At 35.7% G+C, this 25,225-nt stretch overlaps 1 protein-coding gene across 1 annotated transcript in view; it reads left to right on the top strand.

Annotated features, from left to right (window-relative positions):
- Positions 1-25,225, top strand: part of SHOC1 (shortage in chiasmata 1) — a gene marked incomplete at both ends in the record, with an annotated part of 48,285 nt that overhangs the window by 20,763 nt on the left and 2,297 nt on the right. The window contains 16 exons of the mRNA XM_082783925.1: positions 823-1,236; positions 3,725-3,844; positions 6,773-6,949; positions 8,259-8,366; positions 10,069-10,256; positions 12,773-12,845; positions 14,294-14,363; positions 14,896-15,074; positions 15,607-15,712; positions 17,493-17,604; positions 18,639-18,760; positions 19,700-19,793; positions 20,863-20,994; positions 22,298-22,447; positions 23,490-23,661; positions 23,857-24,414. Coding sequence (XP_082640051.1) covers positions 823-1,236; positions 3,725-3,844; positions 6,773-6,949; positions 8,259-8,366; positions 10,069-10,256; positions 12,773-12,845; positions 14,294-14,363; positions 14,896-15,074; positions 15,607-15,712; positions 17,493-17,604; positions 18,639-18,760; positions 19,700-19,793; positions 20,863-20,994; positions 22,298-22,447; positions 23,490-23,661; positions 23,857-24,414 — 2,775 coding nt within the window. The remainder of the gene's footprint in view (positions 1-822; positions 1,237-3,724; positions 3,845-6,772; positions 6,950-8,258; positions 8,367-10,068; positions 10,257-12,772; positions 12,846-14,293; positions 14,364-14,895; positions 15,075-15,606; positions 15,713-17,492; positions 17,605-18,638; positions 18,761-19,699; positions 19,794-20,862; positions 20,995-22,297; positions 22,448-23,489; positions 23,662-23,856; positions 24,415-25,225) is intronic.

Genomic DNA, 25,225 nt, shown 5'->3' with positions numbered 1-25,225 from the left:
ATACAGGAGAATTTCTTTTGGACTGGATTATTTTGATAAAGCAAACATCATATAATCCTTTCAGCACCAGGCCAGTGGGAGGGTGTGTTACAGTGAAAATTCTTTTTTGTGATGTTTTTCAGAAAAATTTTGTCTGACTACAGCTTCAAACAAACTGCTGATAAATATTAGAATTTCTAACAGAGCACTGTGCGTACTTAGAATCAAACAGAAAATGCAAAAAGTTATTTAGAATTTTGTATATAACTGTGGCCTGACTTCAGGACTGTCAGTGTGGTTGTAGAACTCCAAGGAACGCTAGAAACATAACAGATTGTGATACAAATAGGCACAACTCATGAAAAAATGTTGTCACTTAATTCTTTTTAGATATTGGAAAGTATTTAGTTACTGTGTTTAACATGGATGTGCTGCAGCAATGCAAAAATTACAGTTCTAGTGAAGCACTTCTTTCAGAAGGTGGTAGTTGCATGCTTTATTTTTTTATTCCTCTTATAAAAAAATTCTGTTAAGCTTTTAATCTTTTTTCTTAATCAAATGCGTTGCATCCCACTTCTTAGAAATCTAACACCTGGAAGCACCATGCAAATGATGATAACTTACTAAAACAGTAGCATGGCCTTCTGTTTCTCAGCATTATAGGTCTTGAGTTAGGACTAATCAGTACAGATTTCCTAAAATCAGATTCTAACAATCCAGGAATCCAGAGGGATAAAATACAAAAATGCTGTCTCTATAATTAAACCAAAACTGTTTATATCAAGCAGGAGGAAGAAAAAAACGTTCTGCATTACAGTGGAGTAATCAAATCTTATTTTTTAGGATGGCTTGAAGAGAAGAATTCCATGACAAATCAGGAGTTGTTTTCTGCCAAAAGACATCAGTTGGACCAAGTAACTAATGGGACCTTGCCTATAAATGCTGCATCTTCCGTCAAAATAGACAGTACAAGTACCCCTGTAGAAGATGGAGGAAGCATACAAAAGAGTAAAGTAGAAGAGAACATTTATTTCTTAAACCAAGGAAAGAAGACACTCAAATCACTTGAAGCAGTCAGCCCTGAAGATGTATCTTTTAAAGAAGACAACTCTTCCGAGGCTCAGAAGCCTGCGTCATTCCCACATGCTACTAAATGGGACAATGATGATTCTGATCTGAGCAACTTTATCATGCTGAGATCTAAACACACAATCACTCAAAGAGAGGAAGAAAATGACGTAGATAGTCCTGAAAAAGGTATGTGAACCAATTTATTGTGCCGTTAGTCCAGGTTTAGTTTTTCTTTCTAATACCAGTTACAATAGATGCTGGTAGTTCACACTGGTAACATTTTTAAGATCTTTAATGTAGCTAAATTTTCATCTAAGGTTATTGAGTTTGTTATTCTTTAGATATATTTGGGTTGTTTTTGTTATGTTTGCTTGGTTTTTAATAAAATATGCATGACATTAATCCTATTCTGAAAAGTAACTTTAAATGGTACTTACTGCAGAAGATCTGAACACCAGGAAGCACTTCTTTACTGTGTGGTGGTGGAGGTTGCCCAGAGGGGTGGTGGGGTCTCCTCCTTGGAGATCTTCAAAAGCCACCTGGACGTGGTCCTGGCAGCCTGCTCTGGGTGGCCCTGCTTGAGCAGGGATTGGACCAGGTGACCTCCAGAGGCATCTTCCAACCTCAGCCGTTCTGTGGTTCAGTTTTGTCTGTGTGTCCTGAGTCAGATCTCCTGACCTCTGTGGGTAAATCATTATAATTAGCATAGCCTAGACAATGAACAAGAGTTAAGGTTCTACTCTCAAAACAGCTGTTGGAGCCAGTTACCTTGATGCAAACCCCAGGAAACAATGAGGCAGATCAGAAGTTAGGGAAAACAGTTATTGACAGCCCTATTCTCTCTGATAATAGTGCTTATGAGACAAGCTCACGCTAAAGGTAAAATTCATTGCAGGAATGGAATATAGGAGAGAGGGAAATTAAGTCAAAGAAAGTCCTTGTGATTTTTTTTCATTTTGTTTTGATTTATGGTACATTGGGAGGCAGTGACATATTTCCAAACTCACTTTTCATTATAAAAATGTATTGAAAAAAGAGCATTTTTCATTGTTTGGACCTGTATAATGGAGTCCTGACAACAACTTTTATCTGTGTTTGTTATATGTCCCCAACATTTAAAAAAAATAAAAGGTAAATAAAACCTTTAAGCGATAATTCTTAGAGAAGCAAATTGGTACATTTACTTAACCACCTGCTTATATAATCTTATGGAGCAAATTATTTCTCAGTCAAATTCATCAGTAGCCATCTCTGGTAGACGTGCAAAAACCCACTCTCATGTCATCAGAAAGCAACAATTCCCACTTTTAAAAGTCCCAGAGCAGGGTATCTAACAGGATACTTTTGCTACCATCTAGTGAACTCTGACTAGAACTGCATCTCCGAAGAAGATGCAAAAGTTTTGAAAAGCAATCTATGTTACACTTCCAAGCAGGGAGCAATAAGCCTGTGGAGGTTTAAGTTAAATACCATGTAGAAACATAAAATTTTACAGGTAGACCACAGTGTAATGGATTTGATATATCTGATAAAACAAGAACACGTTAAAATATATAGTCTTAGCACATTGATTTAGGAAACATGTAAATTATTGTACACTTCTTGTGTGGATTAATGTCTTACTAAAGGTCATTCTAAATTTAGCTGAAGATAAGAAATTCTAGCACAGCTCGTAGGGCTGTTTCTCTTTTGGTATTCTTGGTTACCTTATTTATTAAAGATGCCACTGTGTATAGTACTTAGGTTAGAAAATACACAAGAGGAAAGTAGTAGAATAAATTTATTGATCCAATTTTGAGCCCTGTATTGCTTTTCAAAACCAGAAGACTTTTTTAACTTAAGAAGTAGTTTTTTAATCTTCTCTTTTTATCTCTATTTGCTCAGTTTGCTTTCTGAGGAAACTGAAGTTCTTAACTAAAAATAATCAGCAATATTTAGGAGGCACCTATTCAGCCAGAACCCCTTTCAGAAGTAAAGAGATAGATCTGTCAAAGGAAGTTTTGTGTACAGAAGTATATGTAGCTCCTGTATTAGTATTTATAAGGAACAAAGGAAGGAAACTTTACAATGATAACAACTTGCAATAGATTGCTGTATGATACCAGGGAAAAAGTTACTTTTGATAAGCAGTTTTTCTTTTATTTTTCTTCTGCCATTTGCAGCTTCCATGTTCTTTCTGGGTCACTTACGTTATCTCACCCTTTATACTCTCACTCACTCTGTTACCTAAGGTTTTCCACACTGACAGAGGTATTTTTTGTTGTTTGAGCTCCTTATGGTCAACAACTTCTTTGCTCTCATGTATGTTTTTTATCCATATAAATTTATATGTGCTTTACTATAGAATTACATTATTACAGAGCCATAGTAAAAGCTCCTGTTTTTTCCCAACACTGTATTTCTGGCCTGAAGGAGAGGAACCTGATGGAGCCTGACTTCTTGGGAAGTACAGGCTGACAGTGTCACATCTCAGTCTGTCTCAAAGCTTTTTTCCATAATATACGAGTCCATGGAAAAAAAGACGTTTGTGAAAAGAAAAAGTTGTATGTGTCATACACACTACTTAATCTGAAAATGTATTTATATGTAGAATTGTTTACAAAAAGTTTTCTTCATCACTGAGATGGTTGTGTGATATTCACGTCTACATCTTTTCTGTGGTTTGATGATTTAGTGCAACAACCCAAAGAGCAGCATTTACCTGATCACAAAGAGGAGATTTCTGTGTGTGAGCCTGTAAGAGCAGAGAAAGAAGAGAATGAGAGCAGCATCACAGCTGAAATTCAAGCATCAGGTACAGTATTTTTGGATGTGCTTTATTTTATGTAGTATTGCAATATGATATAACCTTACATTAAACAGTGCCACTCAGGCAAACATGAACATTATTAAACTTATTATCTCCTGATTGTGTCTGAGAGCATTCCGAATAGGTGGATATTTATGTGGACACACGTGTGAGAGCAAGCAGTGGAATTCTGTCTTATGGCTTAGGCAAATCTTATGCAAACCGAAACATACAAGTTTTGAGTTATGTCAGATATCAGTCAGCTGGTATGAAATTTCTTCATGCTAATCAGTACTCTCAAACTACAAATCTGCATTTTTCTTCTGACAGGTAAGTGAGAGAGAACCGGGGGCAGAATGGATTAGCAATGCTCTTGTAGGAGATGTCTGCAGCAAAAATACAGTCTAACAAAGTAATTGTGCTGCTTTAACGCAGTAGCAATCCACCATAGGCTTAGGGTTTATCTGATAAATTATTGAGCCTTACTCAGTGAACTCATGCTGTTGTACTTTTCGAGACACTAATCAAAGAACATGCACTGAGAACAATTCCTTCATACAGTAGAAATGGTGGGGAAGAACTACCATTTGTCTGGAAAGGTATATATAAATTTATTATATAGATATATTTTATAGATATTAGAAGGATATTTACCCTTATATATCTACGATTATAGATATATTTAGATAAATATATTTTTCCAAGATATTTTACAGCCTCAAAGCAAACACATCCTAAGCACACCCAACCCCATCTGAGATGGGTTTATGAAGTATCCAGAATTAGATTTAAGCTTATTTTTAATGCTTTTTTTTTCCTTGTATATAACTTTGGAACAAGATTTCTTTAATATACTCAGAAAAAAATCTCTTCAACAATTAATATATATATCCTGCACCATTTCTCATGTCATTATATCAGCTAGTCAGTGATAGCTGATATAATGGATAGCTATCAGTAGGTCAGGGCTTCAGAAGCCCGCATGCTAGGAGGTGATTTTATTTAAAAATAAGTTTTATTTATATATATAAATTTTATTTATATATATATATATATAAATAAAATTTTGCAGCCTGGGACTGAATTACCTATTACAGTCCTTGAAATGCAGTGTGTGTTTTAAACCATGGTTCAATAAGGCCAAGTGCAAGGCGCTGCAGGGATTGAGAGCAGCCCTGTGCAGAAGGACTTGGGGATACTGGTACGTGAAAAGTTAGACATGAGCTGGAAATGTGTCCTTGCAGCCCAGAAGGCCATCCATGTCCCAGGCTGCATCAAAAGAAGTGTGGCCAGCAGGGCAAGGGAGTTGATTGTCCCCCTCTACTCCACCTTTGTGAGACCCCATTTGGAGCACCACAACCTGTTCTGGGGCCCCCTGCACAAGAAGAATGAGGATCTATTTTCTGGATCTATATTCTGGAGCATCATGGCTCCAGAGGAGGGCCACAAGGATGATCAAGGGGCTGGAGCACCTCTCCTCTGAAGACAGGCAGAGAGAGCTGGGGATGTTCAGCCTGGAGAAAAGAAGGCTCCGGGGTGACCTTACAGCAGCCTTCCAATACCTAAAGGGGACTGACAGGAAACCTGGGGAGGGGCACTTTGTCAGGGAGTGCAGTGATAGGATGAAGGGGAATGGTCTTAACCTAACAGAGGGGAGATTTAGATTATATATATGGAAGAAATTCTTCACTCGGAGGGTGATGAGGCCCTGGCACAGGCTGCCCAGAGAAGCTGTGGATGCCCCATCCCTGGAGGTGCTCAAGGCCAGGCTGGATGGGGCTTTGGGCAGCCTGGGCTGGTGGGAGGTGTCCCTGCCCATGGCAGGGGCCCTGGATGAGGTGATCTCTAAAGGTCCCTTCAAACCCAAGCCATTCTATGATGGCCTTGCACAGGAAGGAAAGGAATCTTTCTCAAAAACAAGCTCTAGTCAAAACATAAATTAGAAAAAGTCACACAAACGTTTTTCTAAATAGTGGAACAGTGATGATACATGACTAGAAATATGCTTTAAAAAGAAAAAGATACATAAATGCAGGAATGCCTAAATTAAATCAATGTGCACCCAAAATACCACAGTATCTGACCTATATCCATACAGGATGAAGAACTGGTCATAATAATATACCTTTCTTTTAGAATGCTTAAAAATATGACATTGTTAACTTTTAGGAGACAATGCACTGTCCAGATAAACTTAGGTCAACTGTTAGTCAAATCAGATTATTCATCTAGGTCAATTGAAACAGTTTTTGAAAAATAATGATAAATCCTGGAAAGTGAAGACTCACAGAAATCTCATCTTGTTGACAAGGTCAACTCAACTGTAATGATGTACATGTTAAAAATGGGTAGTAAAGAATTTCAACCTCTTCACTGTGGAAAAAATCGACCTTTTGACTCATTCAGCATTTAGCAGCTCATCCTGGACTCTAATAGCAAAGAACTTGGTTGTAATTCAGAGGGAATTGTAGAGTAGCCACAGAGAACCCATGAAATTATGAAGGCACTGAGAGATTGACTTGCTTAGGTTTGCTAGACAAAGACAACTGAAGTTAAATGCCAAGAAGGGAGAAGGTCTGTATAAGTTGAAGTTATAGTAACAAATGGATATAAATTAAGTCTAAGTGCAGACTACTGAGTGCAAGGAGGTAGCTAAACAATAGTAGTGGAGTCAAAATTCCTAACTATCCATCATGGAGTTTGATCACTTTGTAAAGTGGATGGAATAATACAGTTACCTACTGGGAGGAGCAACTTAATTCTATGACCCAGCAGATATGCTCTGCACCATGCTGAACATTTGTTTTTTCCATCAATGTTACAGCTTTCATGAGGAGGACAGTGTTCTTTCTGCTTTAGTAGGTCTCTTGAATATCCTTGTCCAGTATATGAAACCAAACTTTGTTACTATGTTTTATTTGTTGTGTTATCCAGAAAGCCAATACCAGGCATACTGTCTGCTGGAAGGAACAGCCACCCCTATTTTAAAAGATTTGACACGTCTTGGTGTTCTTGCTTCTATAAGTTGGAGCTTTGACAGCATAAAATTTGATCACACAAGGTTTTTCTTAAAACAGCAAGAGAAAGTGATATGCGATCGTTTTAAAGAAGGTATGTCTTTAAAGAAGGTGTTTGATAAATTAATGATAAAACTTTCAGCAGATTATCCCATACGGTTACTGTAGTTGATTTCCTTGTTTATTTCCAAAATGATATCTCATAGCTTTTCATCATTGCATTTATTTACCTAAATATTATAATACAAGTATTCTAACTGAATTTCATTTTAAAATGTATTGTGTTCTTTTCCTTCCTAAGCACATAACTTGTATTTTTGAACTAAAATTTATGTTGACCCTAATAAACAGAACTAGCTAATTATTTCCCTCAATCTTTTTTACTACTATCTTTAAGTCTGCTTTTCATTCATTAGTTCACTTACACTGCAACACTCACATCTTTTCTTTCTTAAGATAATGAACTACACAGCTTCCTGTGTGCAATTCTCAAAAATGCATTCCTTCTTTAGACTATTAACTCCCCCCTGTTCAGTCAGGTCCTTAAGATTTATTCAAAGTGTGTATAGAATATAGAATATGTATCTCATAGATCATTTGATTTACTCTGTGAGTCAAAGATGTCCTCCAAATCATAACCAAATTTAAAGATTCATGTCAGAAAAAGGTTAATTGGATGTGGATAAGGGAATATCAGAAACTTAGACATTAAATGGATCTTTACTGGAAGTCAGTGGGAACTTTTCTCATGATATATGTGATGACTTGCAGGGTAATAATAATTTGTCATAAAGAATGTGACTTTTACAGTTTAAGATTTGTTGAAAGGGTTCTATGAAATGTTCAAATTGAGGTTATCACTGATTTGAAATTGTTTATTGATTAATGGATAATCTGTCATTTTGATTTCTCGGAAAAGTTTCCAAAATATTTGGAAAATTAGTTAGATGGAGTTACAGTTGTACTGAAAATTTTAGTTATTTGACTAGTCACATGAGGAAATAGTAACATCAATACTTGGGCTTGTATGAAGGACCAAAAGATAGGGAATGTATTAGTTTCTGCGTGCATTTGAAGATTGCCTTAAAAACATCAGCAGGGCAATGTGAATTTGGTGGCAGACCTGGGGGAACTGTTATAGCCTCCTCCAGCAGACACCACCTATGCCTACACAGCTTTCAAAAATCACAGCTTTCCTGTGTGCCACTTGCTTTGGATCAGATATCATGGGAAAGTTATGCTGTGTCGTATCTATTTCAATCACCACTAGCCTTTCAAGGTTATGTCAGTTCAATTGTTTTTAATGAAAATTGAGAGATTGAGATATTTTAAACTATTTTCATAAGTATAGTGTGATTTCTGAAGTGTTATATAGACCACACCTATGTCTTCTATTTGTAAAGGTAAAGTAGACGAGAAAGAGATCACGCTGTTCAGACACGCTGCTCTGGTGCATCTATTGGTGACAGTTCGAGACCTTCTATTAACGTGTGGCTTGGACACAGCACTAGGTTTGTTTTAAATAGTGAACCATGATACCCAGAATCCCTATGTTCTGCACGTATTCTGCAGTCCTTTCTTCATGTCTGTAAGCTGTGCAAGTTCACCATCAGTAAACCTCTACCATAGCTTCGGTGCAATTTTCAGCTCCCTTTGCTTCCTTATTTCTGTTCCATCATGAGGTGTGAATTCACAAGAGATTGGACTTTGGTGGTATGTATGCACTGCTTATGTTATTACATGGATGTGCCTAAGAAACTTTTGTATGAATTTCCACATAACATGATGTGTTTACTGGTCTCCCAGAATGACAGCTTTTCCTTGTAATTTCTGTGTAGAAACTGAGGAACGTGCAAACATGACAGATCCTTTGTTGTTTGCAATCCACCTTCTGAGAAGTTGGAGTAATTTCCATTTAGAAATATTCTTAGGCTCATGAAAAATGAGGTACTTAAAAGCAGGTGCATTTAAAGCAAAATCTTAAATACTATCTAACAAGCATATAACAAAGCAGGGAGTTTGAACTTACAGTCCAATTCTTAGTACTGGACTCAGGCTGTTTTTTGTGTTTTTCTGCTATTATGCTATTTTGATTTTGAATATGAAAGTTCTTAGTAACCTAATTTTATGCCTGAAGTCATAATGTTATGCTTTTCAAGTTCCCACAGCTGTGTATTGTGAATTTTCAGAAAGATCTATCAGGGTAGATTCATAAGTGCGCTTTGAATGCCCTAAATTCAGGCTCCTTCTGTTTATCAAATGAGATAAACAGTTCAGAGTTTCTAACTTCAGTTACTCTGAATTATCCATTAACAGTGGGTTTTCCGTAAAATTGACTTAAAATGAAAACGTCAGCCATAAACTGAGCTGCTGGGAAAAGAAATAATTTCATATTTGCTTAAATACTTCTTAGCCCTAAAAAAGCAGAAGAAAATACAGAATGAATACATGGGTTCTTAAAGTTAACTTCTTAAAGTTATTTTCTGTGTTGATTGTAATCAAAAGGAGGAGGAGGGAAACAGGAGAAGTTTTTCCCCTTTTGTTGTAGCAGAAGTTGTAGCAGAAGCATTCATACATGGCTTTTCAGGATTACACAGTACCTGTCCATCCAGAGCCCAGCAACACCTGCCACACGAAACTGCACAAGTAAAAAAGATCTTAGAAAAATCGAGACGTACTAAATAGGCCCTGCGGTTCTCAGTACTGTTGTGATCTTGTGCTGTGATGTCTGATTCGTCAGATAGGTTTCTTAGATCTAATTTTTGCTTTATGCATTTTCGAATAAGCCTGGTGTTGTTCACGATTTATGTGCAAAGGGCATCATTTGGGGATGAGAAGTAATTGTGATAATACAAACAGAGTGATGAAAACATGGGACAAGTAAAGCTTTAGAGAGTGGGAGTTTTTTAGTATAAACCATATAGACTAATTAAATTTAAGAACACAGTTCTGGTATCTGCAGCTATAGAAAGCTGCATTCTATACCTCTAGCTGAAATCATATAGAAGACATTATGGAATGTTTGGCAGATGTATAAAGGGCACTTATATACCCGATTAGTCGTAATAATACTCTTCCATATTGGTCAGCCATTAAATTTTCAGCATTTTTGTGCAAGGTACCACCATATTTTAAACATATGTGTAGATTTAAATAAATGCAAGCCTTGGCAAATACCTTTTGTCTCTGCAATTGCATTTTTTCTTGGTTTAGGATATTTGTCTAAAGCAAAGGATATCTATAAAAACATCTTAGAATCCTGTTTGGATAATATCTGGAGGCAGCTGAAGGTTGTACAGTACAGCAGCCAGAAAAAGCATGAAATCAGTCCCAAAATAACAGAACTTCAGCGTCAAATGTTAAATTGGATGCAAAGTTATGGAGAGGAACGCAGTGCTAAGGTTAGAAATGTAAACAATCTCTTTACACAAATGAAACTGATTAAAATATATTAACTGTTACAAAACCATCTTTCAATGAGAGGTGGTTTATGGAAGGAATCTTTAATTACCTTTCCAATTCATGGTATCTGTTAAGTAAGGATAACATAAAATTTAAGACCTCTATCAGAAGCAGTGCAGGTTTGTGTTTCACCAGATCTCCCCTTGCTGCAAGAGTGAAATAACATGCATAAAACTTTTAATATTGGATGGGCTTCGTTTTAGTGCAGGTGGTTTTGTTCCTCTAGTAAATATTTGCATTACAACACTTACTGAAAATTGCATTATAACTTTTTATTTGACAGCTCCAATCTTCTTCTGGTTCAGAGAGCCATATCACAGGTCAGAACGGGGTACTTGTATGGTGATGTTCAGAGCAGAGACACCCTGCAGTGTATGGATATTGTTAACCACAGCCTCTGCTTGACCCCTGGTCTCACAAGGGCAGAGCAGAAGGGGACAATCACCTCCCTCACCCTGCTGGCCACGCTTCTTTTAATGCAGACAACTGCATTAAAACAATGCAACACAACTGGCTTTCTGGGCTCTAAGCCTGCACTGCTGGCTTGTGCTCAGTTTTTCATCCACCAGTACCACCAGGTACTTCTCCACAGGGCTGCCCTCATCCACTCATCTCCCCACCTGTTTTTGTCATTGGGATTGCCCCTCATGCAGGTGCAGTCCAGAGGGGTGTGCAAGAAGCTGTTGAAATGGAATTCAAAGTGGAAATGAAACAACCAAAACAAAATGTCATTGATTGTCTCGATGCCTGTCCTTCAGTATTCCCTCTAAGCTGATTTCAGCATCATTTTGCTGTTCATAACAGTAACACATTTTGCTTTCTGGTAGTAGGATTATGCTGTACTAGGAGATGTTTCACAACTTTCTTATCTGAGTGTGAGCTCAGTGACAATTTTGACTTTCTTCTGAACTCCACTGGATGTGATTTTTAAATATAACTCTCCTGAGTGTTGACTTGCTTGCTTGACTTAAACTTGAGATTGTGCATATGTACCTGTGAAAGTCAAGAGTTTGTGTGATTTTATTCACAATTATATGATTATGCATTATTCACTGACATTCAGTGTCAATCAAACAGAATAGGAGAAGGAGTATTCCAGCTTTAATGAGAAATGAAAGCTCTATTATATAACCCATATCCTACTCTGTCACATGACATCAGCATCAGTTAATACGATGTGAAATACAATACTCTGGTTATTCTTTTATTCAACAAAATTATTATTGATACAGGATTATAATACAGAATTTTCTTTGTAAGCAAGGAGTGCCTAACAAAATAGAAGAAACAAATTTGAAATGAGCTTCTGATCTTTTTCTTTCATTTTGTTTCTTGACTATATAGGATATCAGCAACAATGTCATCTAGCTCACTGCAAGATACAATGTTATTGGGTGGTGTGGGGAAAAACAAAACAAAACAAAGAAAAATAGGTCATCATTTTAAAATGTAGTTTTAAAACTGCAAAACTGCTTCAAAACGAGCCAGTGTGTTGTCAGGTGACTGATCCTTGCACCAACATGTGGAAACTAATGTTTCCTTTAAGCTTGTCAGGCAGACTGATACCTCTTCTGATAAGATCTATCACAGTGTCAACATTTACATGTGTAATTACCTTGTGCCTTTAGGTCTTAGAGTCAGATGTGTCTTCTTAAAAGTCTTACCTTGTGTATACCATGAAAAGTGCCTATGAAAGTTCCATCGTTCAGAGATGATGCTACCTGAAGCTCAAAGTCTCGTATGGGTGTACACATTCTTATTTAAATACTTTGATTGTGTAACACAAGTTCAGTCTGTATCATTTGAAATAGTGGACAAAGTAAAACACCTTCTCCAGTAGTGATTTCTTTTTTTTTTTAAATATGTCAGTTTGGTAGATTGTAATCCTTACCAGCGTTTCCATCCTCACCAGTATTTAATGAGTCTCAAACATAAGGTATCTTTGGCAGGAAGGCTTCAATACACTCCATTTTCAGTCTGAAAAATCTTTCTAACTAGTTCAGCAGTACATCCTGTGCCTCCCAGTACATCACCACCTTGCAGGCTGAATTCTAAATATCTTTAGTTTAAGTCCATAAGATGTGACAGTATGTAATCCTCTAATGTGACAGTAATAATCTGTCTAGTGCAGCAGTAATATTGTGGCATAATGTCTTTAGATAATACCTGTAAATAGCATTTTTACTTTGAATTACAAGTTCATGGTTGAGATTTCTACTAGGAGAGCTTTGTTCATAAGACATAATTATGGTACTGATGTCTTCTGTAGTATAATTTCTCCAGCCTTTGTAATAATACGCATGTACACTTGTCATTCTGGAGAGTCCTGAGGTTTCCATTCATGTCACCTGCCTAGTCAATCTCATGGGTTTTGTGCAAAGGCGAAAGGAAGATGTATGTAGGTAGAAAGCACATTTTTGCAGTACCAGAACTACTTTTATTTGTCCTCTTCCAGATACTAATCATAACAAGAATGGACTCTGAGAGAGAAAAAGCTGCTCTCGTTCATACTTTATCTACAGTAGAAGGTAAATACTTATCATAATCTATTTTTGAAAGAAAAAAAAAAGAGGGCTGTTGGTCTGTGCTTAATTATTTTTCTTTTTGTGTGCCTTTTTTTTCAGGTGTCTCTCCTTTTTTCTCCTCATCAGGGACCTTTCTATATACTTTTCTTGCTGTTTTCTGTTCCCAAACTCTTCTGAAAACCTTTTTTTATTTCTTGTCATTGTATTTTCCCCCGATTAAGAGTTTTCTTATGTTGTTTTATGTTGCCAGAGAATGAGAGCTCATCTGTCAAGTCAAAGATTTATTTAACAGAACACAAAGGAGATGTGGGCACCCCATTGCCTAATTATAATTGTGTCAATTGTCTCAGTCAAATTGTCTCTCTGTTTTTATCCGATCCAGGGTCAGAAGTTTTCCTCCTGGCATGTGTCTTAAAAGTAGTTTAAGGACAATTTAGAAGGCTTAGCTAAGCTCCCTAATGTAAAACTTTAAATGAGTATTTAGGTAATTTCCTTTCATCAGCTTTTTGCTGCCTTGTTTGTTAATTTGCTAAATATATGGGCATAAGCTGTAGCAAACTATTACAGTCAAGAAAAAAATATTTGTTTTCTATGTCCAAGTCCCCCTGATAAAAGTAGCACTGTCATTGTTTTACCCATGAGTAATTTTTGTACAAGCTCATCTTTTGTACAACCTCAGAGATTCAGCTGGTAAAACAAACCTGTTTCAGGAAGACTGTTATTTGAGCCTGTATTATGTTTCGGGCATGCTGCTGATTCCTTTCATACTGCTTTTTAAAACTCACTTTTTGTAATTGCTTCTTGCTTGAACCATATCAACAGTGTCATGTATTGTATTGTTCTTTCGCCTTTCAAAATAAAGTTAAGTTTCCTGTGCTCTTAAAAGAAGAAAGCCTATCTCTTACAATGTTTTGAAAGGGAGGAGGCATGTTCACTATGCTTTCACTAATTATAATGATATTTAATGGAAAGTATTTGATTTGTTTTAATGTGTTAAAGCTTGGTTGCAAACACAAGTCAATCCAACTAAGTAAACTTTTCAAGAGAGGCATTTGTGTTACACAAATACCCATTTTTAGCTACATCTTCCAGATATACTTGTGAGATTTGAAGCATACAGAACGCATAAAGGAATTTAAAAGCTAAATTGACTAAAAATACTGCCTTTTGTACTAGCTTTTTATTTTTCATTTGAAAGTAATAATAAATAATACTTCAGTTATGAGACAGAATCTAGTTCACATTACTTCTGCCTTCAGTTCAGAAATGGAAGTCTCCAAATCATTATATTTACTACTGCAATACAAACTGAAATTATGTAGAACTTAATGAAGACAGACAATGTAATACAAAAATGTTAATAGCCTGTGTTGTTCCACTGTACTGCTTACTGCTGTGCATACCAGCAGAAGCTCATTTATTTGATTAAGGCTTTAACTCTTTCTGTGCAGGTTTAAAAGCTATTGATTTGAATTATGAGAAAAAAGGAACCTTCCTCAGTTGCAAAGATGTTGTAAGCAAGTAAGTTAAATTCTGGATGTTTAAGAACATAGCCTGAACTCTCTACTCAGGACTAGCTTTAGTGAAACCTTTGTTCATTTTTATGGAAGTATCCTGACAGGGTAAAAATTTCAGAATATGGATCTACAGTTTCATTTTGAGAGAAGTTTGCCAAAACTCTAGTAAAATGCTTAGTTTTAAGATTCAGAGCAATTTCCCCTGCAGTTGCTAATGAGTGTTTTAGAAAAACTCCCCAGTGGGTGTAAAAAAAAAAAAAAAAAAAAAAAGCATAATGTTAAATTTGACAAATTATGATGTTGGAAAATATAAATAATTTAAGCAAATAATTGGAGGGGGGGTGTAGCTTTTAATTTTAAAATGAATTTTTGAAGAATTATGGGTTTTAAATTTAGGAAGGGTAAGATCTTTTTGTAAATGATTTTAAACAACTAAAATTCTTCAAAGTAAAAAAAAATGTTCATTTTGTTCCGAGTGTAGTTCTACCTGAGCAAATTTTTTATATTTGTTGTTGTTGTGTTTTCTTAAGCCTCAGTAGATATTCCTGTGTTATTGTACAAAATCAGCAAATTGGAGCTGACTTTCCTTGGACTCACTTCTCATTAGTGATAGAATACGACTATTCTGAAAATTCTTGTTGGAAAAATCGGTGTGAAAATCTAAATATTACTTACGTGACTTTTAAAACCACCCTCCCTGAAACAAGACAAATGGGTAAGCACTCTCCGGACTTCTAATAAACAATTAGGCTGGCATATTAAAGGAAAGCATTTTCAGTTCTCTGAAATACTGCATGCAGGTGTTTGTGGAAGAGAATGAGTCATAAGCTATGGAGGGTAAAGCTAAGCAAATAGTGCTGGTTTATCTGTACAGAAAGTTAGGAAAGTGTTTGTCTTAGGATGTGAGCTTAGTTTTGGTCAGGATGTGGTAGTAAATGTTGATCTCTTATAAAAGACTACTGCCAAGTTTACAAGTTGTTTACTGTTGATACAAGCTGTATCCACCCTTCCTCATCCTAAGGGAATGTTGATCTAAAAGAATATAAGCTACAGCTTAGTTTGAAAGGGATTCAGGAGAGTTTAATTTTGGAGTAAGAAGAGAAAGCACATAATGGAAGTATTTTAATGGGGATGAATGAAAGCAGCATTTATAAAAGATACATCCATTTAAATACGTGAAATGTATAAAAACATGAAACATGTTTTCTTTTTAGTTATGAAACTATTATGTATATACACTGTTTCAGGGAATCACGGTGGTTCCTTTCTTCTGGAGGTACAGATTCCCTATGTGTTTCTCACAACTGAAGGTCTTCTTAATATGCCTGATTTTCTTCAGCTTTTGGAATCCAAGTGAGTGAAAATGACCTATTTACTAATGGCTAATTACTTTCAGTTTTCCAGGATACTTATAATCTACATAGCTATAAAGGATATGCTGCTGCAATTAGTGAATTAGCACTGCAAGAGACAAAAAGATAATTTCTCTACCAAAGCCCATGCTTTAATTCTATATATTCACACAGATGTCAACCAGAGCAAAATTGGCTGATTGGTTAATTTTAATGATGAGCTGGAATTTTTGATTAAAACAACCTTTTAAGTTGACTACTTTTCCCTGAAAGTCACGTTGTTATCACAAAACATTTTTTGCTTCACTCTTTCTTTGTGCTTTGAAGACTTTGTATTTAATTCTTTGTATAAACTGCTTTGTGATTTGGGGGGGGGGGTATTGTTAAGTACCAGAGCTGTGGAAAAAAGTAAAAATTACATTTTATGATGCATCACAGTTTTTGGAACAAGCTAAATTTTAAAAACTATTTGTAAAAACTAAAGCTTAATAGTCACCAAATCTTGAGTAACTTCAGCCTGTACAAAAATATGCAAGTTTGTAAATCATTATGCATGTGGATTATTTTTTTGGACAACATCTTCTTGCATTTTGCTTTTTCTCATAATAAGTATCTATTAAAAGTATCTTCTATCAAAGGGGGAGAAGAAAGAACTAGGAGACACAGCAGTGTCAACTCTTAAACCAAGTGCCAGAGATACGTATAGTTGATTTCACCATGCTGCCGAAGAGACTTTCCAGTTTGGATCCTAGAGTCAGCTGTGAAGGCATTTTAGAGCTGTAACTGCAGCTTAGCAGGCAAAGAATAATAAAAAGAAATTTTTGATGTTTAAAATTTGAATATTCAATTTGACATCTGCTTTTTGACATACACTGACCTGTTCAAATCCACTGTTCAGCCTGACCATAAGCTAAATAATAGGAGCTGCTTTTCAGTATTTTCCCACTAGATCTTAGCACCAAGGAAATAAATAGATAAATGAATTGAAACAACAGAGCTCATAGCTCTTTGTCTGAGATGCTTACAGGTCGCTCTTTTTGTTGTTGTTCAAGACTGAATACACAGTCCATACAAGTCTCTAGGAGACTTACTGCTGGCAGATTCAGGTTTAGGTCCCTTGTATTTCCCAGGGATGAGACCAAGTAGTGTGACTGTTGTTTGTTCTCAACTTCTCCCTTAGTCAGCCAAGACTCTTCTAAAGCTCTAAGCATGTGATGCTAATTCAATGAGTCTTCCCTAGCACAGCTGATGAAGGGATGCTTTGCTGCTGGCAGTTTGCTTTCACTTAGAAAAAAAATAGGATAGTTCAAATGGCAGTCAGGGGTCTTTCACTCAACTTGCTTTCCCTGTGCTGCACAATTGTGGAAGAAAGAAAGGAAAAGCAATATACACTTAATTACTCCAAAAGAAGATCAGGAGATTTTAATTGTTATTCCAGAAACTTCAATGTAAGTATATTTGCTTGTTTTTTTATCTTAATTTCTGTATTAATAGTTTTTGACAAGTTCAAGGTCTTTTTAGCAAGGTCATATTCCATGCAGTTAAAAATGCAATTGAATTAATCTAGTAGTATTTCAATATGTCACTGCTACATTGATGTTTATTCTTTGAATGTGCCTCAAAGTTAACTTGAGCATATTTAAAAGGTCATGGTATGTAAAAAAAAAAAAAAAAAAAAGCACTTATAAAAATTATATTAAGAAATTTGTTATTCGTTTCCTTTAAGAAAATCTCATTATTTTACTTAACCGAGGTTTAAGATCAGATTTTGACTTGTTCAGTTACAGCATTACCTTTGTTGAAAGAAGCTGCAGTCACTCCTTGAGGCTATTTGGAGACACAGATCGATATGTTGTGTTGACAATAGATGAACGCACTGCTATCTTTTTGCAGGTACAAAAGGAAACTAGTATGTCCAAATTCTTTAATGTCTTATATTGCTTCGAGGCTGTGTCTGCACTGTTCTCAAATATCTTTTGTTCCTCTTAATCATATCAAATTCGTGCATTGTCTCATGACACAAGTTATTTCCAAATAGATTAGCTCCAAAATTCTGTGTGCACCAGTCTGACTGGTTTAAAATGTTCCCATCTGTACCTACTTCTTTTCTTTATTTTTTTTTTTCCACAGAAGTGTCACATTACACCTCAGATTGGATTGTACTAGATATGGTTAAAAGATGCATAGATCATAATAAGCTTGTATACAGGAATATTGTAATAACCTATTAAATATATGTGTGTGACTTTATCCTCCTACCATGTTGCATGTAAATTTCTCCCATTTCCAATAGTTATCTGAATTAGTCTAAAGAATAATTTGCTCCACATTTTATAAAAAGTAATAGTTTAGATGACAGCATAGTACATCAATCCTATTACATACAAAGACAGGTGACTTTACAGGTAGAAGAACTGTTAGTGATAAAGACTAAAATAATCAAATAGAACTGCAGATAGATATCTGCAAATACAGATAGATGTTCCTACATGCTACTACTGCAAATGCTTCTGTAACTAGCAATGCTTTACTATATAAATTAAGTGCAGGTATAATATGATTGATATAGGTCACGCAAATATCTCAGTTTATGACAGTATTTTGCAAGTTTTGTATTTACAGCTTTGTTAAAACTCCCAAAAATCTTAGAACACCCTAAAAAATCAGTAGTAGTGTCTCCTTTTTACAGGAGGGAAAAAAGGCATGAAGCTGTGAATCAGTTTTTCAAAGGTCACACAAAATAAAATTTGGGAATATAACCTTTTTTTTTTTTTTGACTGACAGATAGGTCATTGATACTTCTATTATTTACTTGTAACAATGTTTGATTTCACTTCTGCATAATACAGCAGTGCATACTAAAAGCTTATGACAGCCATGGTAGTATGTTTGTTTATGTTTTACTTTTTATGTTAATTTTACGGTAGAATATGGATGAATTAAATTACGAGAAATCCTGTGACAATATAATATTGAAGCTGACAGCATTATCACTCCAATATACGTGCTGCTGGGTTGTTTTCTATTCCAGAGAAAGACTGAGTTTAGAGTAAGTTAATACATTATTTTGTTATCTTGGTATTTTTAAAAGAAAGTTATCACTAAAGAAAGGTGAATACTAGAACAAGCTAGCAATCTTTGTTTTTGAATTAATCTGTGGGGCCACCCTTCTCTTGGAAGAATCTGAATATTGTGAGTTTGTATTTCTAATGTGCTTTAGACATACTGCTTTGTTACAGTGTTGTCATGCCCTCTGCTAAAAAAATTCAATGGAGGCCCTAAAAAAAGTCAGCAAAGATGGTTCTCCATATGTTAAGTTGTTTTTAGTCCTACACAAGAGGTAAAGAAATTGAAGAAACGTTTGTAATAAAATAAGAGATTTTGATGCAGGTAATGTTAACATGAATGTTAACATTTAAAATCAATAGGTCCAAAAATTTCACAGGATTAAGGGTATTTAACTACTGGAACTATTCTTCTTAAGTGTTTGAAGTAAATTAATACCTACAAATACACATTTATGAATTACTTCTGCCTTGGCATCCCTGTACAACAGGGAGACATTCTTCAGGTGTACTTCCAATCCATCAGTAGGTTTTTTGCTCTGGAAGCGCTACTTTTATAGATATAGTTCATAAGCAGTCCTTTGTTAACTATTGTGAGACTTTTTCTTTGACCAAATGGTAAATTTTCCTTGCATCACCTTTCCCCTCTGTATGATTTTTCTCCGGTGACTGACCCTGGTTCAATTCTTTGCTTCAGGCCAGGCTTTCTTTCCTGTAAGCTGACTCCGTTTTCTTCCTTACAATGCATCCTTCAGCACTCAGTCACTTAATGTGTCCTAATTATCTTTTCACAGATAATAATGTTGAGGGAACTGTACCCTGAGTTCCAGGAAATGAGACATTTATTAACACAGCGAACAAATAATTTGCAGCTATTACATGTGCATATTAAATATTATTGGCCCAATGAACTGTTTTTACAGGTACAGTCTCAGGGGAGATACTCTGCTTAACCTGGTAATTATTTATGCCACGCTGATTGAATTAACACAAAAGTCAGAAGACTTTGAAGTGAAGGTAATTTTTTTGGTATTTTAATTTTCACTGTGTGATATTTCCAAAGTGTTTAGCAAAGTACGCATTCTCCATCAAAAGCATGAAATAATTCAATATTAGAGAAAATAATATAGAGGACTTTAATTCAGTACTCCTGAAGGGAGAAAAAAAAACTCTGGTTGATTCCAAAAACTCAGTGGGAAAAAAAACTCTGGTTGACTCCAGTACAAGCTGCATTGGATTCAGATGGAATCTGGATAGTATTTTTACTACTAGGAGTGAAGAAGTAAAGTAGTAAGTTGAGTTTTATAAATATTGAGAATGTGTATTAGTCCTGTCTATGCCTTAATTTGAAGTTTCAGATTAACATTGTTAATAATGTAGTAGAAAAGAAAGCTTTCATTTATGCTGCTATGTCAGCTTGCTTGCCTCTTTTTTTTATTATGTGACAATATCAATTACCTTTTTTTTCTTTATGGTTCAATAAGTGCAGTATCTGGAATAATTCACCTTTAAAAATAAGGGGGCAAAAGTTTCATGTCATACCAAGTTGTTGTCTGTAACCTGATTCTTTTGCATGCAGTAACATCTTATTTGATAAATTTTTAGAATGTTTTTGCACACGTTTGTTTCAAAATTATCTGGTTAAATGAAAGTTCAAGGGAAGACACAGCTTCTTTCAATCCATGGACAGTAATAGACAGTTCATTTGAAAATTATGTACACCTTCAAAAGGTTATATAACCCTATCTTCTTAAACTATTTTAAGCATCTCAAACTTACCTGTTTTATTAGAAACTCGTACCCATAAATGTAATAACATATAATTAATAAGAGACCTATAGAAGCAACTAAATGTCACTTACATGGGATTTGTAAGTGTAGTTTGCAACCAGGTTTGTGGTCAGAGGTTGAACTTCCACCTCTGATGAGCATGGATCAGGTTTTGTTACTCCACGTTACCAGGTATTGTGCTTAGGGTCACCTTTCATCTTTCCCATTTGCTAACTATTGTAATCAATTACGACATTTGGAATTTCTTCGCAGAAGTTTTAACCATAATAACCAAAATATTATGTATCACTTCTAGGTATTTCTTATGCCAGGGATTGAAGAGGCAGCACTGTTAATTCGTCAGATTGCTGACAACGTTTTAATGGCATCTAGTATCAGTCCTCCTGAGTGGTTGGATAAATCCTGGCTTTCTGTTTTGCCTTCTGAGGTTTGCTTATCTTCCTGATAAATTACACTGTTTTCTTCCTGTTTCTCAGACTCATTTCTAGGTGGGATGTTTGTGCTGTTTTGTTAAAATATATTATTAAAATAAGCATTTTATGTTATATATGTATATGTATTGTAGATAGATGGATAGACGCACACTATATATTTATGTGTGTAATGCTTCAGCCATCCTTGTCAGCACAACTATGGGGAAACTTGGACTTTCCCTGTGCCTTCGTAATTAACCATTGGAGATGTTTATCCTCTATATCTGTATATTAATGTGTAAAGCTCTACAGTTCTAGGCACTAAATTTGAAAAACTATCCAAACTGTGAAAAACGATGTGGCTCGCTTGGACAGGAAACCAAATTCATCAATGCTATCCCTTACTGACATCAATGAAGTTGCTTCAGACTTGCTTTAGCACAAGATAGTAGAAATGTGCTTAATTTAGTGTGCAGTAGTTGATTTACATATTTATACAGTAAATGCTGGACCATGTCCATTGATCACATTTAAATATTGATGTTCTTTAACATGTATATTAAGGTTTTCAAATTAAATATATGGATTTAGTCATTTTAAATGGAAGCTTTGAACTCAAGATACATTTTAGCTTTTGAAACATCCGGAAGCATTTTGAATCAGATATTGACATGGTCTTTCAAGTGTTTAATAAAAAAAAAAAAAAAAAGAGAGAGAGAGAGGAGTCATTGATTATATTTCATCTCTCTTAAAGGCATTAGATTCTGACCTGTTGAGCGCAGAGCTTTACAAATGTCAGAAATTGGAAGCTGACATTCTTAAAATGTTACAGCTTTCAACTCACTGCCCTGTGTATCACATTCAACCTCCACCTAGTAATTCCAGCTTTTGGCACCTGCCTCATTGCTGTTTATAAATGTATCTTTTGTAGAAAAAAATATCTTTGTCACTTTATTTTGACCCAAGTAATAGTCTTCAAAACAGAATAAAGAGTAAATCTGATAATGTGTTTTGAAATGTAGTTTACATGATTCGCTGCTTTCATCTTAATTACAGAAACAATTTTGACTGTTCTTCCTTTTTATTAAACTCTGGTGCAAAAATAATTCTCTTACAAGAACTATACACTGTTATATCTATAGAAAAATAATAAAAATTAACACAGTAGGTATGAAACACCTATCTAAAATTGCACTGATTCAGAGCTCTAATTCTATGATATACCATATGACCTTTTCATAGGGATGCTATTCTGTAAAGACAGGAAAAAAAAAAGTTTATCAGATATTAATCTGACAAAATTATTTCCATTTTCAGATGGAGAAATGCCTGCTTGCTTTTCCATGTATCAACCCTCTGGTTGCTCAGTTTATGTTAAAGAAGGGATCTTCTTTGAGTAGGCTGTTTCTTGCGAGTTTTGTTCAACTTCAGGAGCTCCTGCCTGAGGTTCCAAAAAAAGTTTTAAAGGTTAGTCAAAATTAATTTATATATTAGCTCAATCTGTTTTCACTGTTATAATACTTTTTTTTTTTTTTTAATCTGAAGTAACATGCTTAATTTGCTGGTTTTGTTTAAAAGTTAATGAAATAACGTTTTATTGCTCTCACAACTTTAGTGTATCATTCATATCTAAATTGTCACATCTGCAAATTCTCAGCAGATTTTGTTGAGTTATGTTCATGTGAAGATTATTAAAACTGGAAAAAATCCTTAACTGAAAAAGTACTCTGGAAAATAAAGTGGGGAAAAAAATTAATCCACTTTCTTTTTAAGTGTCCTCATTTCAAGTATCCCATGAGCATAAAAGCCTATATGTTTCCCTAAAATAAGAAATGTTTTCCAATTAAGTGTTTTCAGGACAGTTTTCCTTCCTTCCTCCCTTCCTCAGTTGGAATTGTTTATTCCTACTGTTTCAGCTGGGCCAAGTCTAGAAGAATTATAGAATGGCTATAGTCAGCTAATTAGATTAGAAATGCACGGCTTTTATCGGTCAAGAAAAAGGGAGGACAGGCTTCCTTCCTGAATCAGGAGCATTCAATTAAGGTGAAAGAGCAAGAGAACAGATACTTGGGCACTGAATATCAACTTATGCATGTTATAGTAATAACAGTGTATGTGCAAAGCAGTGTTTACTGACTGAAAAACTTCTTGTCAGTTTAATTTTGTCCATGATGTATGATATGCAGCCATCTATCGCAGACAATACCTCTTGCAGTCCTGGACTGATGAAAGAGGGTACAGTACACTAAGATATTGATTTTCATGTGTTTCAATTGACATGCTGTTTATTACTTAGTCTGTTTATAGATTTAAGATTGGTGGCTCATTGTTTGCCTTAAGTGCCTCTCTTTCTGTACTCAAGTCTTTTTTCTTTCTTTCCAGTAAACAATAAATTATACATAAACCTTAGAATCCCAACAACAGATTTGTGTATGTTTTTTTTTCCATATTTGACAGTGTGGACATGCACTATAAACACTACTTGAATATTTTTGTTTGTTTGTTTCAGCATTTTAGTGACATGACATCTTTGTACACCCTAAATGCTGCTGCTCCACTAAAAACAGCAGTGAAAGGTGCATCACCACCAGAAAACTGCAATAACATTAACAGACTCTATCAAGATTGTAAGCAAAATTATCAGTCTTTAGAGCTGCTGGCTAAGGCACAAACTAGCACAGGTAATATCTGGAATTCCTACCAAAATATATCATACTTGAAACCAAGTGAAAGTCTAGGTATATTGAAACATTTATGTTCTAACCACTGAATGGTCAGTTGTTCTAAGAAGACAGGCTTTATTTTAATGCTCAATGGATTCATATTTTTCTGAAAAATTTAGAGAGGTAAGCTAACTTTTCGTTTCTCTCCACCAGGACTACCTCATGTGAATTCTGAAGCCATAGTTCCTCCACTGAATCATCATCAGGGTCTTGTTGACTCTGACCTTTCAAGCTATATGCAAAAGAAACCATGTTCTTCAGAAGTAGTTACAGTGAGAAAACGGAACTCCTTTGTTGTGCCGAAGGACTCTGAAGGTTTTACTCATCCTGGTGCTATGAATTCTTTTTATGTTCAAAGACAGCCTTGCAGGATTAACTGCAGCTCTGATCATTCCTCAAAAAATTCTGAAAAAGAGGATTTCTTTGCAACTTTCATTGACTGTGCACCTCACAAGAGCTCTAAGGGCTTTCTAGAAGAATTTAGAGAAACGACATTTAAGAGCCCAGAAATTGTGATTGACGAGGCCCCACGGAATGGCTTTTCATCCACCTGCACATATGATGCATTTGCACCTAATTCTTTTCCCGGTGATTCCCTTGCTGATCCAGATGCGCCTCGAAGTCTGCATTTTCCTCACCTAGCTAGAGAATCTTCAGGAAAGAGAAAGCCAAGTCCACCATGCTTATGGACAAAAGGAAAAACATTAACAGGTATGTACAAAGCAAGCAGAATGTAGTGAAATTCTATTTGTAACTTGACTAGAAACAGGAGTATCAGTAAGACTAGAGATCATATTTTCTTTAAATGGTTATTACATTCAATCTAGCATTCATGTGTTTCCTTTAAAAAAAAAAAAAAAAAAAAAAAAAACTTGCACATGTATTTTTGAGTAATAAAACATTTCTAAACATCTCTGGTAAGTTTTGAGCATTAAGAAATAAAAAGATAGAATCATAGACTGGTTTGGGTTGGAAGGGATCTTAAAGCCCACCTAATTCCAGCCCTCCCCTGCCATGGGCAGGGACCCCTCCCACCAGCCCAGGTTGCCCAAGGCCCCATCCAGCCTGGCCTTGAGCAGCCCCAGGGATGGGGCATCCACAGCTTCTCTGGGCAACCTGTGCCAGGGCCTCACCACCCCCTGAGTGAAGAGCTTCCCTATATCTTATCTAAATCTGCCCTCTTTCTGTTTAAAACCACTACCCCTTTTCTTATCTTTACATGCCCTTGTAAGAAGTCTCTCTCTATCTTTTCTGTAAGCCCCCTGATAAAACTGAGAGGCCTCAGTAAGGTCTAGGGAGCTAGAGTCCTCTCTTCTTCAGCTGAAGCAACCCCAGTTCTCTCCACCTTTCTTTAAAGGAGAGGTGCTCCAGCCCTCTGATCATCCTCGTGGCCCTCTTCTGGACCAGCTCTAACAGATCCTCATCTTTCTTGAGCTGGGTGCCCCAGAGCTGGATGTGAAGCTCCACGTGGGCTCTCACAAAGGTGGAGCAGAGGGGGGGGACAATCACCTCTTGCCTTGCT

The sequence above is a fragment of the Aythya marila genome, assembly GCF_965140915.1.
Source record: "Aythya marila genome assembly, chromosome: Z".
Lineage (NCBI taxonomy): Eukaryota > Metazoa > Chordata > Aves > Anseriformes > Anatidae > Aythya > Aythya marila.
This window is presented reverse-complemented; position numbering and strand designations above follow the sequence as displayed.